General features: G+C 39.1%; 1 protein-coding gene across 2 annotated transcripts in view; it reads right to left on the bottom strand.

The window, feature by feature from the left end:
* Window positions 1-2,330: 2,330 nt before the first annotated feature.
* SH3GLB1 (SH3 domain containing GRB2 like, endophilin B1) overlaps window positions 2,331-24,339 on the bottom strand; it is a 39,589-nt gene continuing 17,580 nt past the window's right edge. For both annotated transcript variants that reach the window (XM_061633561.1, XM_061633562.1), the window contains 7 exons: window positions 23,369-23,497; window positions 22,820-22,953; window positions 22,382-22,474; window positions 13,781-13,870; window positions 12,751-12,851; window positions 7,492-7,732; window positions 2,331-2,800 (listed from right to left, as the gene is read on the bottom strand). In XM_061633561.1, coding sequence (XP_061489545.1) covers window positions 2,693-2,800; window positions 7,492-7,732; window positions 12,751-12,851; window positions 13,781-13,870; window positions 22,382-22,474; window positions 22,820-22,953; window positions 23,369-23,497 — 896 coding nt within the window. In that variant the 3' untranslated portion in view covers window positions 2,331-2,692. The remainder of the gene's footprint in view (window positions 2,801-7,491; window positions 7,733-12,750; window positions 12,852-13,780; window positions 13,871-22,381; window positions 22,475-22,819; window positions 22,954-23,368; window positions 23,498-24,339) is intronic.

The following is a 24,339-nucleotide window of genomic DNA, read 5'->3' as shown; positions in this document are numbered from 1 at the left end:
ACAATTGTCCCAATAGTCCAGCCATCTGGATAAAAACTGGGAATAACGAGAGAATAAAAGTCCTCCGTGCAGGTAAGAATGAGGTGTGTATATATATGACCCATGGTTTGCCATTTATATACTTGTTCCCCAAAACTCCAATACTGTTTCTCAGAGCAACTATGGTATTATATTCAAGGTAAAATTGTTATTGAGACCCTCAGTTTGCAATTTAGACAATTTATTTTAAGTAGCTAAGGTGAACACCAATATCCAGTTTGATAAAAGTAGTTAATCATCCAGTGTTTACCAGCTGTCCATGACCAAGCCTTGTACAGGACACCTAGATCACCACTAGGATAATCAAGAAAACACCACAGTATTTTTAACTTTTCTAAAATCATCAGATAAGAACTCATTAAAATTTTCTGGAACCTTCAAGTGTGCTTGCCAAACCCCATCTGACAAGCAAGAGGAAAGCAAGGTCATTGCAGCCCTGAACTGTGCTCTCACTAACATTAAAAGCAGCAGCACATGCAATCATAAGTGTCATAGAATCTGGTAAGATTTTGCTTTACATGCAATTGTATTCTATATTGTCCATAAAAAATTGGTTATATTGATTCCAAAGGAAAACAAGAGAGCAATCTGGAACACTATTAGCTGCAGTGCTTTCCGTATGTAGTGAGAATGATAAAGCACATTGCAGATTTCTGTATCTGGAGCAGCAGTAGCTTCAGGAGTGAAGTATTACAATTTAACAGAGATTGGGATTCCCTTCCTACTTTCCATGCTCTCTTCCTACACACTTGTCAAAGGCTCAGTGTTTTTTTCCCCTCACTAAAGAAACAAAAACGTACCAAAATGGTACAAAATTTGATTTTCCAAGAACAGATTATGTACCAAGCTGTATTAACTCTGTGCCTTAAAAAATTATCTAAATTCTAAACTACAAAATGCTAAATTCTCTATATAATCCACAGGTTGCAGATCAGACACAGTTTCATGTTTACGTTTATTCTGCTTCTGCTAGTCATGGAGAGTGGTAAGGAGAAATGCAGAATACAAAACACCGTCCTTCAACTACTGAAAGGATAATTCAGCCACTTCTGAATTCCGATTCATGCATACCTTCTGTGAAACTGTTCAGTGTTGAAGCATGTGAAAATTCAAATTCTGATCTTCCCCAATGCACAAAACTTTATTCAATCTTCAGAATCTTTTCTCAGGCTGTTATTCCTTCAAGAAAAGTCTTAGGCACTTTGAACCTCTGATAAAACATGAAACATCTGTTCTTCTCCCTCTGCCCCAACTACTGCAATATGGATAGGCCTCTCCAATACCCTGGATAACCAATTTTTCCTGCAATTGCTGCTGACCCATCGATACATGGAAGCAATTCATCAGTCAGTAAGCCAAACAATTATAGTTTCCCTCCCTATAAAGCAGGCTCAAGTCCATCTCTCACTCATCTCAGTCAACTGATTATTTTTCAAGTGTCCTAGCTAAAAAACATGTTTCTTATAGTCCTAGACAACATAAAACGCTTGCAACATCCCATGTTTTTGCTTACTGTATTAACTGATGTTCTGCAAATGTTTTTTCAAAATTATGCTGTTTAATAAAACTACCCTCTGTCCTTTTCCAAACTACTCATGAGCAGCAGTATGCTATCGCTCCTCAGTAAAATGAATGAACACAACAGATTTGGCCAATAAGTACACACACCACCTATTTCCAATCCATGTTCTTCAAAATAACTGGCTGAAAGATTGTATTGAACACTTCAACCATGTTCTTCAGTTCAAAGCCCTCTAACGAACAATTTGTGATCCAGATATTTTCATTTATGTCCCCCCAAAAAATAAAATGCTGGCTAAGAGCTGTAATACCTACAATTTGTCTTCCAAGAAGGGTCACTATAGTTTTATTAGCTATACTTACAATAATGCTTCCTGGACAAATCTGGAGCTAGATTTTTTAAAAAAGATGTTTGACAGAAAGGATGCCGAAACAAAAAAAAAGGAGCTTAGTTTCGTGCTTCCTCCAGTATTGGAGGCAATATGCCTCTGAATACCAGTTGCTGGTGATTGCAAATGGGAGGGTGCCATTGTGCTTATCTGCTGCTTCTGGGCTTCTCATAGCATCTGGTTGGCTATTGTAAGTGCAGAATGCTCAGCTAGACAGCCTTCATCTGACCCCTCTAGCAGGGCTCTTCTTATGTTGAACCTTTCCTTTCAAAAGTCTGTTGAATGTCTGCAATACAGGTGTAGTGTTCTCCTGAACACACCTTTAACTAAAGCATTAAAGACATCAAAACATCCAATGTTTTATTAGCAAAAAAGAGTCAGTTATTATTCAACAGCTTTATTGTTTGTGAAGAAGCTTGCCATTATGAAAAGTTCTGTAGAAAACAATACCTCCTGCTTTCAGTTTAGGTTACTCAAAAGTAGAAGTTTTTATTAGTGAAAACTCTGTAGAAACAAAATTCTGTAGAAACAGTATTGGCACATAAAGTAAAAGCTATTAAAGAGCTTAGATCTGAAAAGTTTATCTACCATGCAACAATATTGGCAGGAAAGCCCATTTCTAATGGCTGGTATTCTCATCCTTTAAGACATTAACATGGAAGACACTTAAACTTGTTTTATATAAAGTTAATTGCATATAAATATGGTCTCATCGTAACTGAGTCTTTATACAGGCCAGTTATTCAGTTTAACAGTTCTAAGTAAGTAATAGGCACTTTGCCCTTCTGAGTTCCTCGTTCACCCATCAACCAGTCTGAATCCATGCCAGGCATACTGTATACTGTTATTATCTAAAAGAAAAACAAAAAACAGCATTTGTTTCTATACATGTGTCATTAATAAAGACATTGATAATTTGCTTATCTATGAATTCTCCTTCTTGCAAAAGCAGGCACTAATGGAATACACTGGGCTGCCTCCTAGCATTCAATCCTGAATGTTTTAGTACTTTTCAGATCTGTTGTACTGATGTTATTTCCTCCTGCTGCTGGTTTTGGGCTGCATTTTTGTTTATGGTTTTAATTTTTTATTTGTAAATTTCCAGAGAACTTTTGATATTTATATACAACCCAATAACACATGTAAAAATAATGGATGGAGTAGAATGCACCCAGTGTCCTGGATCACTGCATGGTGACAAGTAGAAAGAACAATTTATATTAAAATATATATTCAACCAGCAGCCTGTTGACCCATAGGCATGACTGCCTGGTGCTTTTCCATGAAGACTAAAGCAGAGAATAGCAGAGCATGGGTTAAGCTGCTTGCAGAGGCTTGGCAAGCCTGTCAAGGCCAACACCTGGCGGTGCCAAGGCAACCAGGGAGATAAAGGCTGGAGAGCAAAGCCAGCCGAGTGTCGGGGAAAAGGCTGAGGAGAGGAAAGCGGTTCTAATGTGTAAATGTCAGAGGGCTTGTGTCTATCTCAAGTAAAGGACTCTTAAAACTTTCCAAAGTCTGCACTTGTTTCTGTTCTCTGGGTATTCACTGCCAGCTAACACCGGAACTGGGCACGCACTTATTCACACAACGACAGGGGTTATGGGCCCAGATTGCCCAGTGCAAACCAGTGAAAACCAGTAGAACCAGTGCAGTTGTGAAGACTGTAGCCCAGGCTTAGGGGCTGAAAGACACAAGCAAGCTGAGAGAAGCTGAGGAACGTGGCCGAGTGTTGGAGAGGTGCTGAATATGGCGATGTTGGCAGCAGGTATGCCTCTTGAACAGCTAACGGAAAAGAATTATTCCAGCTGGAGACTTCGTATGCAGGCTTTCCTGATCAAAGAGGACCTCTGGGAGGTTATAGAGAGAGCCCCCCCATCAGCTCCGCAACTGGCCTGGACGCGGAGAGACGAGAAGGCAAGAGCGTTTATTATTCTTGCTTTATCTGACTCACAGTTGCTGTATGCTAAGGACCAGAACACAGCGAAAGACGTGTGGGAGACTTTGAACAGAATTCATGTACGCCAGACAGCGAGCAGTAAAATATATCTGGCACGTCAATTATATAAGATGAGACTAGTAGAGGGGAAAACTATGTCTGAGCATCTTATGGAATTTCAGAGACTGTTTGCGGAATTGGAGGAGAGAGAAATAATTCACAGCCAACTGCAAAAGGTGTATCTAATCCTGTCATCTTTAGACGAGACGTGGGACCCGCTAGTGACATTGATCGAGGCTATGGACGACGTAGGATTGACAGAGAATTATATTGGCGGCAAACTGCTTCAGGAGTACCAGAAACGCCAGGAATGCAAAGAGAAGAACGCGGCTGAGCAAAGAGAAAGCAAACAGAAGTTGTTCAAAGGCAGAGTCAATGGACTAAAAGCGTGTTATTGTTGCAACTGGATGGATCATCTACTTAGAGACTGTGCAGTAAAGCGTAGAAGCTGGCACCAGTCAAGCGTGCAGTTGATTAGCACGAAAGCCCATAAATCAGAGCCAAGCAACTGGATCTGTGATTCGGGAGCGTCTCATTGTCTTGTAAAAGACTTAAAAATGTTTCATACCTCGAGACCAGTGACGGAGACGGTGCTTTTGGCGGATGGATCCAGACGTGACGTGTTGGCTAGAGGGACTATCAAATTATGTAAGCTTGGAACAATTATTACTGACGTGTTGTTTGTACCTGATCTTGATTGTAACATATTGTCAGCGAAGAAGCTTAATGAAATGAATTACACAGTGATATTTGAAAAAGGGAGATGTAACATTGTAAAGGGAAACGAAGTGTAACAATGTGTGTGATGAGGCAGAGAGACACGAAGAGCAATCAGGTTGTAAATCATGAAAGGAATAATGGCTCAGTAAATGCCACTGTAACCCGCCCGCTGTCGGCATTTACTGCTACAATTAGAGTGCCTGAAATCACACAGGAGGACCCCTCCTCAATAGAGGACATTAGGCTAACGCCTGCAGATGAACAGACCAAATGGCAGATGGCTATGCAAGAGGAGTTGCAAGCCATGGAGAAGAATGGCACGTGGACTTTGGTGAACCTCCCCATGGGTAAAAAGGCCACAGGTTGTAGATGGGTCTTTAAGAAGAAGAAAACAAGTGCAGGGGAGGTGCAGAGATACAGGGCACGTTTGGTGGCCAAGGGATTCACTCAGCAGCACGGGACAGATTATGATGCAGTATTTGCCCCGGTAGTAAAACACGAGTCTATTCGTGTTCTGTTGAAGCTGGCTGCGATGCAAAACATGAGCATCAATCACTATGATATAGGGACAGCGTTCCTACATGGTGATTTAAGAGAGGAGATCTATATGGAGCTGCCTCCGGGTTTTGTGTCACAGCAAGGGCAAGTGTGCAAACTGCATAAATCCATATATGGGTTACGGCAGAGCGCCCGTTGCTGGAATGAGAAACTAGACAGAGTGTTGCAGGGAATGGGTTTCCAAAGATGCATGGCAGACACGTGTGTGTACGTCCAAAGAAAGGGGACGAAAACCTCTTACTGTGCAGTTTATGTGGATGACATAATGTACATATATCAAGATGAGCAAGAGGAACAGGAATTTCATGAGAACCTGAGCAGGCAGGTAGACACCAAGAGTTTAGGGCCTGCCACACATTACTTGGGCACAGACACTGTGCGTGCAGTAGACGGCAGCATAATATTGAAACAGGAAGGGAAGATAAATCAGCTCTTGGAGGAGTGCAAAATGACAGAATGCAATGCAGTGCAGACTCCCATGGTTGTGACATTTCAACAAAACATGAAAGAGACGCCCTGTACAGACCCTGACATGTACAAACGAATAATAGGGAAACTGCAATATCTTGTGAAGGTGTCTCGCCCGGATATATGTAATGCAGTCAGCATATTGAGTAGAAAGGTAGAGCATCCATCAGAAGCTGACTGGCAGGGAGTCAAAAGGGTGTTACGTTACCTACAAGGTACGAAAATGAAGGGGCTGGTTCTTTCAGGGTCGAATGTAGGGGGTATGGAATGCTTTGTGGATGCGGATCATGCGGGCGAGCTGAGTAGCCACAAATCAACCTCCGGGATAGTTGTGATGTGGCACGGGTCAGTCATAGACTGGAGTAGCAAGAAACAGACTGTGGTCGCTACATCGAGCTCAGAAGCTGAGTATGTTGCTTTGTCATATGCTTGCAATGAGTTACAATGGTTCGCGATGCTCATGCACGATATAGGCATGAAAATAAAGTTGCCCCTCACTGTGTATGAAGATAATCAGACTTGTATTAAAATGGCCACGTCAGAAGCACATACCAAACGAACAAAGCATATTAGTGTGAGGTACTTTCACGTAAGGGACTGCGTACAGAAGGGGTTTATCAACCTGGAATATTGTGACACCAACAACATGGTTGCGGACATAATGACCAAGCCTTTATGTGAGGACAAGTTCGGCAAACTGGTGCCAAGGCTTGGAGTGGTCTAATGTACTATGTAAATGAAACTGTAAACTGCAAACTGTAAATGTAGTGCTATAACTGAAAATGTATTGCTGACTAGTTGATGAAATGCATGTAAAATGGAGTTAAACATGTATGGTAAATAGTCTTAATGGAAAAGGTGGGAGCTGTTGACCCATAGGCATGACTGCCTGGTGCTTTTCCATGAAGACTAAAGCAGAGAATAGCAGAGCATGGGTTAAGCTGCTTGCAGAGGCTTGGCAAGCCTGTCAAGGCCAACACCTGGCGGTGCCAAGGCAACCAGGGAGATAAAGGCTGGAGAGCAAAGCCAGCCGAGTGTGGGGGAAAAGGCTGAGGAGAGGAAAGCGGTTCTAATGTGTAAATGTCAGAGGCTTGTGTCTATCTCAAGTAAAGGACTCTTAAAACTTTCCAAAGTCTGCACTTGTTTCTGTTCTCTGGGTATTCACTGCCGGCTAACACTGGAACTGGGCACGCACTTATTCACTCAACGACACAGCCTTGTACCCAGAATTCTAAGAAACCAAAAAAATCAGTAGTTTCAAAAGATTCAGCCTGCCATCTTGATTCAAAATGGCATCCAACTGCATTCAAACATAGATGAAAATCTGCTCCTTAATCTCAAGAACCATCAGGCAAAATTTGGTTAAGAGGCATCCCAATGCATAGCATAAGATGAAGATCAGAATGCTGATAGATTCTGCAATCCCATCAGTATCTCCAAAACAGGTGCTTGCTTAAAACTTTTACCTTGTTAGCTTCACAAAGAAATGAGTATTTTATATGTTAATCTGTTGGAAATATCATAGTTACATTAAATATCATTAGAGACTAACATCAAAGTAATCTTAAAATCGTATGATACACATTAATAACAGTTTATTGTTTGGTAACTTCAGAAGCCTTACATAAGGAGTCATTCTTTCCTCATCACTAACTGCTGGAACATTGCAAGGGACAAACATTTATGTATGTTTATTGCCTTTGATGATGTAATACTAGAGGATTGGCTCTTTTATGCATTTAGCTTTCAAAATGTTAAACGATTTATTTCTATTTATAAGCAAGAGTAGACAAGGCATACCTCATCTGCAAGAAGTGATAATTCACTGCTATTTGCAGCATCATAATCATAAAGAACTCTGGCTTTTCTGTTGCCACTTGAGGACTTCACTTCACCCAAGCTTGAAGTAGCGGCTGCATTGCTTATTGAAGACAATGAGGCTGTAACAGAGGCAGAGGAGGCAGTAGTAGTAGTATTGGAACTACTTGGCGCACAGCTTGAAGACGATTGGTTATTGTTGGCAAGGAACGTAGATGGAAAGCTGTGAAAACACAAAATAAATTTAATATAGATATGTTGGAATGAGCTTTCAGCTGGCAACCTAATGACCCAGATCTACCACTTACTACTGGCAATTTGTATACTTTTTGTTGAGATCTAAAGAAAACCTTTAAATGTCACCTCTAGTTTCTCCTTATCTTCTAACAGTTTTATCCACAACTTGCAAGAACTCCTATGAATTATGCTTTACAAAAGAGATGTACATGGCCTTGTATGATCCTTGAGACATATGCATTCCCAATTTGTTTCTCTATTCAGAGGAAAAGGTGTATCCTACCCTTATTAGAAGTTAGTGGTCCACTGCTTTACATGTTCTGGATCTTTTTCCAAAAACCTATTCTCAAGTATCTGCCCTATCGACTTTAACAGTGAAGAACACATGTTTAGCCTGGATAGTTTCATGGAAAATCCTGACAATAGGGCTGCACTGTGTCACAAGGAAGAGCATCCCGAGGGCATTCCTGGATCCATTTGCAGTTTAGAGTAGTAGTTTCTGTTTAGGTTAGGCTCCTTTAAGAAGCCCTGGGGCACAAAATCAACAGTGTTTATGGAACTCAGAAGAGCAAAATCTTAGGCAAAGACAAGCCAATGTCCAGCAAGGTAGGAATGGCCAGCAGAACACATATACTGTAGTTTGTTTTATTCAATCTTTAAAACAAATGGTAATAAAAAGATATTAAATTTTATGCCCTGCCCTTCCTCCCAAAGAAGCCAGGGCAGCAAGTTGTGGGACAGAAATATTCCACTCCAGTCTTGCATCCTATTTTGTGTGTACTGTCTCAGTGAGCAAGCAGTTGAAAGATTATTATAAAGCTTTACTATGTACAAGGGCGTTGATTTCTATGCAGAAAGACTTTTAGTCCTAGGACCACAGGTTGTGGAATTGTGTTGGAATTGCTTTTTAATAAATTTTAAAGCTTTTTTTAAAAAAAGATTTTTAACATATGTTTTGTTTTAATATATTTTAAAGTTTGTTTTTATGATGTCTTAGAGTGTTTTTAGTGCTTTTGTTTGCCGCCCTGGGGTCCTACTGAGAGAAAGAGCAGGATATAATAATAATAATAATAATAATAATAATAATAATAATACTCTTCTCCTCCGGCTAGCCCCAAAGTAAAATTTATACCAAGCCAGAGAAATAAATACTGTACATCTTTTCTACTGACATTGATAGACTGGATACAGACTAAAGGGCCTCTGAATCTTGCCTTTTCACCACCTTCTTGGATTAAACTCTTATCTTGAGAAGTTGATCTTGTAATAAGTCTATTTCTATCTTGCAATAAACATCTGAAGGCACACTTGCAACACATCTTCACAACTGATTTTTGAGTTACAAAGAATTACACAGTTAGCAATGAAACATAGCAGCTAACTGTTGATAACCTAACAGCAGATTATTCATATAAACCTCAATATGGTTCATCGCAATACATAAGCACATGAACATGTAACACAGCTAAGTAGCCAGAATCATTCCTTGATAAGCTTATAATTCCTTAAACACATTCAAGCTACAGAAGGCTGCCCACTTCCAAGCATGGGAAATTGTTACTGGAATAATTACAGTTAATTCTCAAAGCCTTTTCTGGCAAAGAAACCATTAGCTACAGTGAGACTAGTTCCAAAAGAAACTAAACTTTTGGCTAGTAAGGAAAAAGGATTAAGTTTTTAAACTTTTTATATGTTTTATATTGATACGTCTTGTATTTTGCTATTTCTTGTCTTGTGAACCGCCCAGAGAGCTTCGGCTATGGGGCGGTCTATAAGTTTAATGAAATAAATAAATAAAATAAGATATTTTGAACAAGTAAATAGATATGTCTAAATATTAAATGACTTCTTGCACTTGCCCGGAAAAAAGAAGTGTTTGTAGGTTAACACAGTTTACCTATTCAGCTATTACTTTAACCCTATCACTTCCTGCAGTTAAGATTACAGTATTTTGTATGTGTTGTTATGCGCCTTCAAGCCGATTTCGACTTAAGGAGACCCAGTGAATCAGCGACCTCCAATAGAATCTGTCATGAACCACCCTGTTCAGATCTTGTAAGTTCAGGTCTGTGGCTTCCTTTATGGAATAAATCCATCTCTTGTTTGGCCTTCCTCTTTTTCTACTCCCTTCTGTTTTTCCAAGCATTACTGTCTTTTCCAGTGAATCGTGTCTTCTTATTATGTGTCCAAAGTATGATAACCTCAGTTTAATCATTTTAGCTTCTAGTGATAGTTCTGGTTTGATTTGTTCCAACACCCAATTATTTGTCTTCTTTGCAGTCCATGGTATCTGCAAACCTCTCTTCCAACACCACATTTCAAATGGGTTGATTTTTCTCCTATCCACTTCTTGCACTGTCCAGCATTCACATCCATACATAGACATAGGAATACTGAATGATCCTGACTTTAGGGTTCAGAGATGCATCTTTGCATCTGAGGACCTTTTCTAGTTCTCTCATAGCTGCCCTCCATAGTCCTAGCCTTCTTCTAATTTCTTGACTATTGTCTCCATTTTGGTTAACGACTGTGCCAAGGTATTGATAATCCTTGACAAGCTCAATGTCCTCATTGTCAACTTTAAAGTTATGTAAATCTTCTGTAGTCATTATTTTAGTCTTCTTGACGTTCAGCTGTAGTCCTGCTTTTGGGACAGGGCCGGCCCCAGGCCCTGGCACTTCCCTTCTGCAATTCGCGGCAGGATTGGTACCGCGGATAGCAGGGTGGGAGCTCCCAAGCCCCTTAGGGAAACATTGGCCGCCATCTTGATTTATGGTAACCCTGTGTGCGCAGTGCACGCAGCCGCAAAAAGCAGCAAAGAGAAAGGTAGGTGAAGCGGGGGAATGGCGGGTGGCTCAGAAGCTCCTGTCCTGAGATCTGTGGCAGCAATTCTGCTGCAGATTGTGGAAGGGGAGTACAGGGGCCCTCGGCCAGGGCCCCACCTGGGCACCCTTTAGAGCCAGCCATTTTGGGACAATCAGATGCTGTGTCACCTCCATTTCTTTTAAAGCATTCCATAGTTTTTTGAGCTATCTACACAATCAAAGGCTTTGCTGTAATCTATAAAGCACAGGGTGATTTCCTTCTGAAACTCCTTGCTCCGTTCCATTATTCAACGTATGTTTGCGGTATGATCTCTGATACCTCTTCCCTTTCTAAATCCAGCTTGGACATCTGACACTTCTTGTTCCATATATGGTAAGGGCCTTTGTTGTAGAATCTTGAGCTTTACTTTACTTGCGTGGGATATTAAGGCAATAGTTTGATGATTACTGCATTCCCTAGGATCCCCCTTCTTTGGAATTCGGATGCACACCATAAGTTGTAATCGACTTGAAGACACATAACAAAATTCAACGCTTCCAGTCTGTGGACTATTTGTTTTGTTTTCCATATGTGTTGACAAATTTTTGTAGTAACTCTATTGGTATGCCATCTGTTCCTGGTGATTTGTTTCTTCCAAGTATTTTAAAGGCAGCTTTCACCTCACAATCTAAAATTTCTGGTTCTTTATCATACGGTTCCTCCATGAATGAATCTGTCATCCTTGCATCTCTTTTATAGAGTTCTTTAGTGTATTGCTTCCATCTTCCTTTTATTTCATCTCAGTCAGTCAGTGTTCTCCACTGTTGATTATTCAACATCCCTACTCATGGTTTAAAGTTCCCTTTCATTTCTCTCATCTTTTGGAATAGGGCTCTTCTACCTTTTTTGTTGTCTTCTATTTCTATACAATAACTATTGTAATAGTTCTCTGTCCCTATGTACTAGTGGCTGTATTATTGCATTTAGGGTTCTGACTGTGTTTCTATCTCCTTTTGCTTTTGCTTTCCTTCTCTTTTTAACCATTTTAAGAGTTTCGTCAGTCATACATTGAGGTCTTTCTCTCTTTTTAATTAGAGGTATTGTCTTTTTGCATTCTTCCCTGATGTCTCTGACTTTAATCCATAGTTCATCTGGTTCTCTATAATCTAAGTTTAAAACCTCAAATCTGTTCCTTATTTGATCTTTATATTTTCCTGGGATGTTATTGACATTATGATTGCTTTGTTGTTCTTTAGCTTTACTCTGATTTTCGATATTACCAGTTTGTGTACTGCAGTCTGCTCCTGGTGTTGTTTTCGCAGAAAGTATGGAACTTCATCTTCTGCTACCATTTATATAATCACCGATTCCTATATTGACCATTTGGTGATGTCCATGTGCACAGTCTTTTTGGTTGCTCAGAAAATGTGTTTGCAAGAAACAAATTACTGGCTTCACAGAATTCAATAAGTCCTCCTGCTTCATTTCTATCTCCTAAGCCCATTTCCCCACAGTTTCTAGTTTTTCTCTGTTACATACGTACATTTGTCTATGTAGTAGCTTTTTGCACTTGTAAACTGCTGTTATACTTTGGTGAGCTCCCAGAGATATTTTCAAATCAGGTCAAGGCCTTTTTCTGGCAGGGCAAGATACAGCTAACCGTTAGAGACTGGCTTTTAGTGAATGTGACAACTGTTTGCCAACATTAAATAATATCTAGCTGTTATAAGCAATGTTAACCCCTACTTTCAGAAAGTGGTTAGGACATTTTTCATTTGTTGTTTTACTCCTTTGCCAGGTTTGCTGCAAATACCTTGACATACATAGCAGAGCACCATGGCCAAGTGTTGTTGTACTTCAGTACATGTCTATTAATGATTCAAATCCACAGCACTTTTATGCCTGTCTTCTGCCACCTTTAAGTTACCCGTGCTGACCTGTTAGTATGATATGTCAGACCACTTCCTCAGATGTCTAAACAGTCATCGGAACAGGACTATTAAAGAGACTGCTACTGCCACTAACTTCTCTTCTTTATCTGATCACTGTAGCAACTTCTGGGGTTAAATTGGCCTGTCAGAACAATTAAGTGAAGTAGCATCAACTCAGCTTTCCTCCAAGATACCTTCATTCAGAGGTACTTCTAGCAACACTGCAGATGCAGTTTAGACAAATAGCTATGAAGAATAGTTTCATTACCTTCCAAGCTGTTTCTGAAGGTCCAACATGTACTGGTAACATTGTGCATAATAAGTCATCTGGGCTTCTACAAAATCATTCAAACAACGAAGATGATGTGCCTGCAATGCAGCAGAGTTCGAATGTCAGTACGGAAAATAGTCTGCGTTGCATTAACTAGCTTGCAACAGTTACAGAGATGTTCCAATCAGACTACATGTTTGACCTGGATTCAGGGCAATTCCAGGGAATTGTGGGATTGTGTCCACAAAGCCCAAACAAAAATGCCTCACTTCAGTAACTCTCTCAAATAGTCTGGTTAACTAGATAACCAGATTGTCATGGTGAACTTGAATATAGCTATCATGGCTCTGAACCTTTTTAAATAAAGGGCAAGGGGAGGAGAGAGAGCACTAACCTTAAGAACTAAGTGATATGATAGCGTTCTTCAAAAATACCTGAAGAGCCATCATGCAGAAGATGGAGCAGACTTGTTTTCTGTTGCTGGAGATGGTAGGATTATAACCAATGGTGAAAATGGCAAGGAAACAGATTCTGGCTAAACATTAGGTGTTCAACAGTAGAACAGACTGCCTCAGAAAAAGGTGACCTCTCCTTGGCAGAAGATATTTAAATACAGGCTGGGCAGCCATCTGTCATAGTTGCACTCTGCATTGCAGATCCTGCACTAAGCAGGAGGCTGAACTACAGGACTTCCATGATTCTAACCTCAGGGCATGATCTCTCATTGACTACAGTCTTTGTCAGATGCCTTAAGGCAGTAAACCTTCCCCTCAACCTTCCCATCTGAAACATTAATAAACCTACGAGTCTCAAGTAATCCTTAGAGAGAGGATATTTAAATATTGTCATGGTGCTTGTAAAATCACTTTTGATTTTCTTCTCTGCAATAATTATGGAAGCATTGTGCCAACTCTAAAATATCATGTCTCATTGTGTAAAAATATTTGAGAATCTAGGGTCTTATTCATGTAGTAAGCAGTCTTCTATGAACAATTAAGAGTTTTATTCTCTTCTATTTGATACTTACATGTGTACTGCTGATGCCTTCCAACAAAAGTCTAGTAATTTCTGCTTGTCGGTCAAACTCACTCTGGGCTATCCTGACTTCCTGTTCACTCTGTAAGATACATTACATTTAGAATTTGATACATAAGATTAATTGTGCTGCTGGGGCAGGAGGAACAGAGCAAATGCCACTCAAAATAAATGCAACTTTCTTTAACCATACACTTCAGTTCCATTATTTCAATGAGATTTACTTGAAATGAATGTGCATTGCGCTACAGCGTTTGCCTATAGTAATCTACAGTCACACTAAGTCCCATCATTCCATTTATATTTCAGTTAGTGGCAGGGGGTAGTCTGTATATTCTAGCATTTCAAAGTACTAAACAGCCTGCTCCAAAAGCACCTACAGCACTGTATTTCTCACTTGATTTCAAAACCTGGTAAGAAGTTTGAAAGCTGGCACTGAAAAAATAGTTTTTAAAAACCCTCAAAAGCTACCCACCTATCATACTGAAAAGAATTAGTACAGTGCATCTGCCAGAGGCACATCATCTCTGCTCAAGGAAAACACTGCTTACTAACAGGAAGGGCCAGCCAACTGTTTCAATCTCAAAGTTTATCTGGAAGAGTTTCCTATAAGCAGAGCAGCAGAAAAAACACTTTTCAATAAACCCTGCCCAGCAGTATTTGTATGGAATAGACTTGCAATATCTATTAATTGTCCAACGATCTCATGACAGATACTGCCAGACAGTTATATTTCCTTGCATTCTTTGTGATGGTTCCCCATTTCTGGGTAGTGAACTTCGTATAGAAAGCTTTTAACTTGATTGTAATAGTTGTATTTGCATTTCAGTATAAGTGACAGTCCCTTTGGAAATAAGACAATGCATGAAGATCAGGAAAGGTCCTTACACCATGTTATTTTTATGTTAATAGCTGAAATGAAGACTGCTTGTTTCTTCCATGTACTTTGCTTAAAGTGCCTCACCTCCGATTATACAAGAAGATTTAACTAGGCAATATTCTGTTATATACAGTTTCAAAGTTGTTTAGAGAATGAGAAAACATAAACGTAGATAAATGGCAACTACTGAACAATAAGGGATCCGATGAGTTCAATATTAAATATTCATGTGAACATTAATAAGTCTCATAAAACTTCTGTTAGCAGCAACATTTGAGACCCCATAATGCACCTCTCACAATCTCCATATGGCTAGATGGGTCTTTGACAACATAAAAACAGGGCAATGTAAGCTAAATAAGAAAACAAGCCATGAAGAAAATACATAAGGTTTGACTGCATACATGGAAGGGTTTCATACTTTACTGTTTCATACTTTAGTTTCATGTTTCTAAAAACAGAATGGGAACATTGATTGCTCTAATGAGAAATTGTGTTTAGCCACTAGTTTCCAGCAGGTTAGATGGGTAGTTTTCTAAACTGTAGATCAAAGTATCATCACGCAGGATTAAATTTCTTGTCATATTCAGAAAAAGAAAAACCATCTTTTTACATCTTCATAAGCATCTCACACACACTTTTCTAGGGTCATTTTGCCATTACCACTTCATACTGTATCATAACAACACTACTAATCCCTTGACATCAAAGTGAAGACCCAGTCTGAATCAGATATCAGCCCGACATTATTTCATAACCAACAGCTTCAGTTAGATTACTTACTTTTGCTACTTCCTCTGCCCAAATCTTGTATGCACAAAGTAGAGAAAAAACAGCATGAAGAATTTATCTGGCAAAATTCCACATCTTTCCTGTTTTGATTTCCTTGCTCATTTTATCTACAGTTTTTGTAATGTGTTTGATAATGGACAGAGCTGCATCTTCACTTATATACTAGTTAAAAGTTCTAACTAGTGAATTCTGTTAAGGTTCACAGAGTATTAAGTAGTGCAATATTTGCTATACACATATTTTCTAAATTTATTCTCTAACTCCACGTATTTGGGAAGACTACAGCAAAGAATATTAGCAGGCACCAAAGCCTTTCTGCAACAACCTTCCTCCCAGTTACTCTCAGAAGAAGTGGCAAGAACCATCTTTCACCCTCTCAGTTTCTTCAGCTGAAAGCAGGTACTTACTAGAGACAACGTTTCTTATAATAGTGTCCTTAAATGTCTATTAAATGTCTTGGATCCAGAGTAGCACTTCTGTGGATGGAATGGGTCATTCTGTTTTTGGAAGGGCTTGTGATCCAGTGGAACTCCTGCTCATGGAAGGGGATTTTCTCTTATTCTCCCTTTTCCCTGCAGCTTCCCCACTGTTTCTCTAGAGCAGTTTGAAGGGCCATATAGGCAGAGAACATTGCCTCCCCCCCTTCTGTGAGCAGAACTCCGCTCACAAGATGAGAAAGTATAGCATAATTTAGAAGAAACCAGGAAACCAACTAAAACATATTACTCTGAAAGCAAAGACTACAGTCTAAGCTACAATTTACTGAATTATGAATGAATGCATGAACGATATTTATTCAAAAATGTTGTACACAAGGAAAGTCTATAGTAACATGGCTAATACAATGTAGTGGAAACACCAGTGATTTCTCTTGCTATCCAAACCTGCCTTCATCAGATCAAGTCAATAATTTAGATGTTTAGGGTCATCCAAACAGTTATGGAATACATCCCATTCCTTCCACTACTGTATTGCATTGTAGACAGTCTTTAAAATCCTACAGGACCCTTTGTCTCTGCTAACAAATTTATGTTAAAAGCTATTCCAATTGGAATTGACTATCCCAATTGCAATGTACTCTATATATAACAAACTGTTTCACTCGTGATGTCTGGGGCAAAACAAATATCTTTATGGGGCCTTAACACACATCAAGTTGAGTACAATCTGGTTTTAAAAATTTCTTACTGTACTTAAAAAGAGGAATACCTAAAATTAGAGTAGCCTTGTATTTATATATAGCTGGTTGTCATAGATGACAAAAGATTGCATGCAGACAAATAAGCGGGGTGGCATAGGTGGAAGAGTGCTCCACCCTTCCTCTGTACCCCAATAGGAACCAAGTGGGCCGCCACAGCAATTTACCAGGTGGCTGGAGGAGGGTCACTGGCTAGTAACTCGTGGGCTTATTTATGATGTTCAATTAGAGGAAAGTTTCAAATGGAATCCCAAAGTTCTTACTCCATAGTTAAGTTACATTGGAGCATCACTTAAATTTGATGAGATTTCAGTACAACAAGCAATTTCTCTTTCATTGGATAATACAACATTTTGCATTTAATGAAGAGGGGGCTCCAAGGATGGATTGAAATAATAAACAGAACAGGGAACATATTTCCTTGTGAAAAATTTGAGGAATAGAGTCAACACCAAATTTATTCTACCAACAGTTTTTATTAGACTGAGAAATTTCCTTAATGTTTCTAGATAAATGTGCAAAGATCCTTCTGATCTTAAGACTGCCATACTTCAGACAATAAGCATACTCTGCAGAACAAACGGTACTAAATAACCCACTCAACAATTGAGCATTCAGATCTTACATTTGAAAACAGTACTACACAATTGCCAAGATTTGCTAAACCCTTGTATTTATTTTATTTATGTATTTATTATTTATTTCCCACCGTTCCTCCCGGCAGGAGCCCAGGGCGGCAAACAAAAGCATTAAAAACTTTAAAACATCATAAAAACAAACTTTAGCACACATTAAAACAAAATATCTTTAAAAACATTTCTTAAAAAAAGCTTTAAAACATCGTCTTAGGTTAAGAAGATTTTTAAAAAAAGATGTGCTGAGCTCTGATCCCAGGTGTTTTACCTTGTTTATCTGTGCTTCATGGTTTTAAACTTTGTATGGTTTTAAAAATTGTATAGTTGTTTTTTTTAATATTCAGTGTTTTTAATTTTTGTAAACTGCCCAGAGAGCTTTGGTTATGGGGCGGTATATAAATGTAACAAACAAAGAAACAGCAATTCCAACAAATCCAATTTGTATATCAACCCAGAGCTCCTGAGAAAGACAGGATACACAAGCAATAGACTAATTTTGTTTTAATGTGTTTTAAAGTTTGTTTTTATGATGTTTTAATGTTTTTGGTGCCTTTGTTTGCCACCCTGGGCTCCTGCTGGGAAGAAGGGTGGGATATAAATCTAATAATAATTATAATAATAATAATTTAGTCCACTATTGCTTTAATCAACATTTAGTATGAGATGGCAGCTTATTTTACAAAAACTATACCAAGAAGAAATTAGAGTCAATAAAATATTATATAAACCTGTAAATGTGATGTAAGTATGTTGATCTGATATAGTCCCTCATTCCAGGTATCTGGATGGGCAATACATATCAACAGAAAGCAAGAGGAAACACGAAGAAATGTTATGAAGACAAGAGGCCAACAAACCTGTAGCCATTTTACATGCAGCAAGTTGAGCATGTAAAAGACATTTACCATAATGTTATTTTCTTCAGGTGGAGACAAGTTTAGTTGCTTAAAGTACATAAAAACAAAATTATGTTATATTGTGAAAGAAGTTCACTGCAATGTCGGTACACTTGTCAAAGATATAAGACACAAAAGAGATACAGATTATCCAAACAATTATGCTTCATTTATGATTTCCCATTGTTTCATTACCATATATAGAACCATGTACTATTTGAAATACGTTTAAAAGGTTTAAGATCTTCATATACCTACTATTACTATCTCACTAGATCACCAATTAAGCCAGGGAATGAAAACAGAACATGTGGCCCTCACTGAATGCATGCCTGCCTGAAGGAACTGCAAACCTCTGATCCATCTGAACATACAATATTAAATGCTTTGGGCAAAGCCCTTTAAAGTATCCAATGAAAAACTGTAGAATACTAGTCCTACTCTCTGGACACAACCTAAGTAGTAAAAATACATTCCACTCTCTGCAAGAAGCTTCCAGAACTGCAGGAAGTTTAGCCTATACTATTTTAAATCTTACTAGCTTCTGAATTCTAACTCTGGTGCCTTGAAGCTAAATAGGTATGCCGTCATACCCCAACTGCAACCCTTCCTGGACAAATATAGTTTGGTCATAGAGTTATCCATGCCTGGGTAATCCATGCCTTGAGTTGGATTACTGAAATGTGCTTTATATGGGGTTGCAACTGAAAAGATTAAAAACTGCAGCTAATATTGAAGTTAGACTGCCAACAGGGACTGGGCAAAGAGATCATATCCTCCCTGTATTGAAGCAACTGCATTGGTTCGTGGTAAACTTGTCAATTCAAAATGCTGGTCTGAACCCTTAAAAGATCTCCATGACTTAGGACTGCCTTGTCCAGCATCATTCCGTTCATCCACTGGGACTATCATCCACAGCCTCTCTCCAGGTGTCCCCACAGTCTGAACAGCGAGGGGCGACCAGGTGAGTTTTCAATGGTGGCTCCATGCATTTAGAATCATCTCCCTAGGAAGGTCTATCTGCTCCACTCATTATCATAATTTAGGCATCAGGCAGAAAGCAATGGTTTTCCTAGGCTTTTAAAAAACTGCTAATGTTACTGTTTGTAACTTGGAGCCATTTTGATTGTACTGTATTTGAATGGACTACTGATGTTTTAGTTTGCTGTGTTGTGTGCTTTGTTTTCCATTTTTTATTGTACTGCTATTGCTTCTTAACTACTTTGTTAGCTTCCCTGGAGAAGGTGTGGGCTATAAATTACATGAATAAATTTAGTAATTTTCTAAGAAATTATTTTAATTTCCTCCACTCTTCATTTTGGAACGATCCACTGATCATTTGTCCAAGTAATAGAATCACAGAATAGTAGAGTTGGAAGAGACCAATAAGGCAATTGAGTTAAACCCTCTAATTAATACAGGAATCCAAATTAAACCATACCCAACAGGTGGCTGTCCAGCTGCCTGTTGAATGCCTCCAGTATTGGAGAGAACACCATTTCCCTAGGTAATTGGTTCTGTTGTCATATTGCTCTAACAGTTAGGAAGTTTTTCCTGATGTTCAGTCGAAATCTGGCTTCTTGCAACTTGAGCCCATTATTCATGTCCTGCACTCTGGGATGATCAAGAAGAGATCCTGACCCTCCAACGTGTGACAACCTTTCAAGTACTTGAAGAATGTTATCATATCTCTCCTCAGTTTTCTCTTCCCAAGGCTAAACATGCAGAGTTCTTTCAGTCTCTCCTCACAAGGCTTTGTTTCCAGTCCCCTGATCATCATTCCATGCCCTACTTATCTAGAACAACAAAAATTACCTGTGGGCCACCTTCCCTGAGAATTACCAGCCCATAAGTAATATGCCACACAGCTGCAGTATGAGTCTACAAAGACAGACAGTCCTGATTTAACCTGTGGAACTTACATTCAGTGGTCTATACATGGTCTGATCATGGTAGTTAGGCAAAATTCATGCTCACTACGACCATATACAGGAAAGAGGCAGGATAGCTTCACGGTGTGAGTCCCTTTTCCCTTCCCCAGCTCAGAGTTGCAAAGGAGTATGAAGCTCAATCCCTATTGCTACTTTCTGAATATCCTGTTTTCTGATTGCTTCCATCTTTTTTCTAGGCTCATTAGAAAATTAGGAATTCTCTCTAAAGCTATGCTCTTGTCAAACAAGAGATATATTTGTCAATAGTGAGCACATACTGCTTATACTAACAGATACAGCAGGGCCCCGCTTTTCGGCGTTCCGCTAATACAGCAGCTTTCAATTAGAGTAAGGCCCCACTCACACGGTGCTTGTTCTGCTTTTACAGCTTTTTCGGACATCGGGCACCATTTTATTGATGGAGTTCAGCTTTTTGGTGGGTTTCACTTTATGGCGGGGGTCTGGAACGCTGTATGAGTTGGGCCCTACTGTAAATCCCTGTGATACCCCCCCCCAATTTGTCCATGAAGATTAAGCCTTATATACTCATTCATCCGGTGGCCTATGGGACTACGCAAAGCTTCTAGGTGACCATGCAGATACTTTTACAAACTCAGGATTACATAGTCACAAGAGTGGCTGTATACTGTAGTCAGTATAGATGTTTTGCATTCCGCAATGTTAAATTGAAAATATCCCCCTTTGCAAATTCTGATGCTTCCCATAACCTCATTTCAAAACAAAATCTTACAAAACCTATAGTCCTGAACTCAGAAATGCTTGCTTAACCACCTTCTAAATTTTCATGGCGATACACAAAACAGTCAGAGAGAAGAGTTAAGCGTAAAAAAAAAAAACAGATTCCTTTTGGACTTTTTTCCTGTCACAGTTCTCATAATTTGTTGAAATTAATTTAAAATCAGCCATGTCAGTAATCCTGTTACAGTAGGGCCCCGCTTTTCGGCGTTCTGCTAATACGGCGATGCCAGCGGGGCAATCAGCTGTAGCGCAGGGAGCTCCAGCCGCCACACTCCAGCTGACAGCGATCAGCTGTAGCACGTGAGCTCCACGCGCTACAGCTGATTGAGTGTTATAGCTGATCAGCTGGAGTGCGGGGACCTTGCATGCTGCAGCTGATCGCCGTCAGCTGGAGCAAAGCAGCTGGAATACAGTAGGGCCCCCCTTTCCGGCGGTTTTTGCTTTTCGGCAGGGGCCTGGAACGTAACCTGGTGTATGAGTGGGGCCCTACTGTACTGACCTTGCCTCATACTCTGACCTTCATCTTCTGCAGTTTAAAAGTTAAACAAATGCCTGGCTGATTTTTAATTAATTTAAGAAATTAAGTATTGAACTCAATGATGACTGAACTCATATGCTCAGAGGCACATTACCAAATTCTTCCAAGCTACATAGGAAGTGGACTGGACTGTGAAAGACCAACCCAAATGGTGTTTTCATTTTGACAAATTTGTAGGGCAGTACAATATCTCAGAGAGGAGGTCAGGTCTCCTGCTCCCCTGGTGCATTCACTATAGCTGCCCAATTTCCCTGCTTTTCAAAGTTTGATAGAAATATCTGTTGGCTATAGGTATGTTCTTAAACCCCAAGGTTTTTTGCCTATTAGTGAATTTTTTCTTCATTCAGGTGGTCAATGTACCACAAATTATTAACACACTATGTATGGGCAGCAAAACACATTTGAGACTTATTTTCCAAAGTTTATGTATACCCATCTGTTTAAGTATACAATATGTAGCATAACTGTAGTATCCATGATCAGCTGAAATACCAATCTAGTATAACATCAGCTCTGTTCCCCAGCCTTGAAGTTGCAGTCAATACAGAGTTAGCGTCCTTTCCTAATTTTCCTTGAAGTTGTGCCTGGGATTCGAGTTCCCATAACTGCCATAGAGTTCCCTTTCTACATACCCTTTGTGAAACCTTCTATATTTCCCCACAATGTTGTCTACTTTCAAGCAGTATAGTCTGGAAAAGATTGAAGGGCTAAGAGAAAAAAGGCTTCCCTTTACGAAATCTCACTGTATACTGAACAGATATTCTCCCAGTATATTCACAACCATATATATATATATATAGCCATTAATAACTTATGGTTAGCCCTACTAATGTATCTATATTTACTAGCACTTGGTTGTTTTAAGAAATTAATGGCCACATGGTGACTGTTTTAAGAGCGTTGAACAATACATATCAGGTAACAAGCATATTCTGAACATTCATAAAGATAAAATGTTACTTACTGCAGCTCGAGCTTCTGCTACTTTTGCTTTTTTCAGTCTCGTTTTGGCAGCATCCAAATCAAGTCTTTTATTTTGCAATAATTTTCGTTCTCTCTGTAAAAGTTGAAGAAAATTATTTAGGAGCTACATTAAGAAATAGTTCAGTTCAATTTCAGACAACATGGAGAAGCAAAAGCCACTTGGCACTTCCTGTTTTCTTCCTATTCCATAATGTTTGAAGGCCTCTAGGTTGCAATTTTGTTAGTAGAGTTCCCTTAGGACTTTCTGTATTGGAGGTGGGGATTGTTCTGTTCCTACGTTTAATCTGTATGTATTTTGTTTTAAAATAAAAACCTTTAAAAAATGTCACTACATACTTAATACACAAAATCAAACTGGTATTCCTTTATGCACTTGTAACTACTTTTTTTAAGTTAAGGAAGTATATTTGCAACTTACAGTGATTGTTTTATAATCTCCTTCTATAAAATTTCTTAGAGGAGTGAGGAAGTTTATTGCAGCTGTCTGAATTAATTCCCTGTCTGCTGCTCCAATTCGTCTCTGTGTTTCTCCACATTTAATGAGAGCATTTCCTACAACAGAAAAAAAGCATTAAGTGATTCCAGTAGGTGTTTACATAGCCACCCATCTACTATTACCAAAACTTAAAGTACAAGCTGCTGACATTGTTACTTTTCACAAAGTCACCAAGGGCGTCTTGGATTTGTTATTGCCTGTATAGCATGCTAGAAGTTTTGCTTTCAATATCACATTTTGCTCTTAAAGAGAGTTTCAAGTTTTCAAACCTGTCCCATGTACATCTTCAAAATAAGGTTACAAACCATTCTTATGGAAGTATCACTCGCCACTAGTTTCTAGTTAATTCGAGGCTGCCATCCTGTACACACTTATTCCTAAGTAAATTCCACTGCTGTCAGTGCAAGTTGCTACTACACTAACTATGCTTATTTCTGGGTGCCCACATGATATTAATTAGTTGCCACTTACCATATGCTGTTCCAGGACCAAACTCATTCCCAGCATCAATCATGTGCTGGCCCAGTATTTCTGGGTTATTCATACGACTTGGAGCTTTGCGGTCTAGTTTCTCATAGACAAATTCTTCCATTCTTGCATCTGGCAAAAGATTACACAACCAATCTTATTATGCTAAATTACTAGTAATGTAAAAAACAGTTATTTAAAATCTCAGAAAAAGTTGAAATGTAGTTGAGATAATATCTGATGACTTTTTTTTAATCAAATGCATCCGGTTAGTGTGTCAAATGTGAGGCTATAATAGTTAACACCCACGATCACCTTGCTGCAGGCATTTTTGCCTATTCAAGAAAACTCAAATCACAGATTAACAGAGCAATCCAACTCAAGGGAAGCTGGCAAAGGGGTGCCAGCACAAGAGGAGCTGGCAGGAAAGTCCACTGCATCCAACTGCTGTTCAGAAGCCTCCAGGCCAACTACCATTTAGCTAAATCATATTGATTTAGCTACTTTAAAGATACAAAATTTTAAAGGGTTTCCATTATCATCCAGGTTTTCTAAGAACTGAAATAAGTTCTGTTAGATCATCACCACTGTGATATTAATATTTTTTATAATGAATAATTAAGGACTGTATGAAAACTAGGTTAATATTTATAACAGCTGAGTCAAGTGCATTCTACAGTGGCCCACAAATTTTGCTTGGCTTATTACCCAGCCACTACTGACCACTCAAGATCTTCTCTGTGTGCCATAAAATAGAAGGAAGAGACAGCACAAATTGCACAGGGTACTGGAGCTGGCAGAAGCTGTGCCAGCACAGCATTAAGAAAACCTCCCCTCTGACATGAAATATGGGAACTCGTATCACACTAAGCAGAGGCTCTTCTGCCAAATTGGTTTGTGGATGCCTGTCTATATAGCAAGAAGATCAGTTTTTAAAGATTTAACAGTCTTTCAGGATTTAAATGGGGAATCAT

The sequence above is a fragment of the Rhineura floridana genome, chromosome 6 (genome assembly GCF_030035675.1).
Source record: "Rhineura floridana isolate rRhiFlo1 chromosome 6, rRhiFlo1.hap2, whole genome shotgun sequence".
Lineage (NCBI taxonomy): Eukaryota > Metazoa > Chordata > Lepidosauria > Squamata > Rhineuridae > Rhineura > Rhineura floridana.
This window is presented reverse-complemented; position numbering and strand designations above follow the sequence as displayed.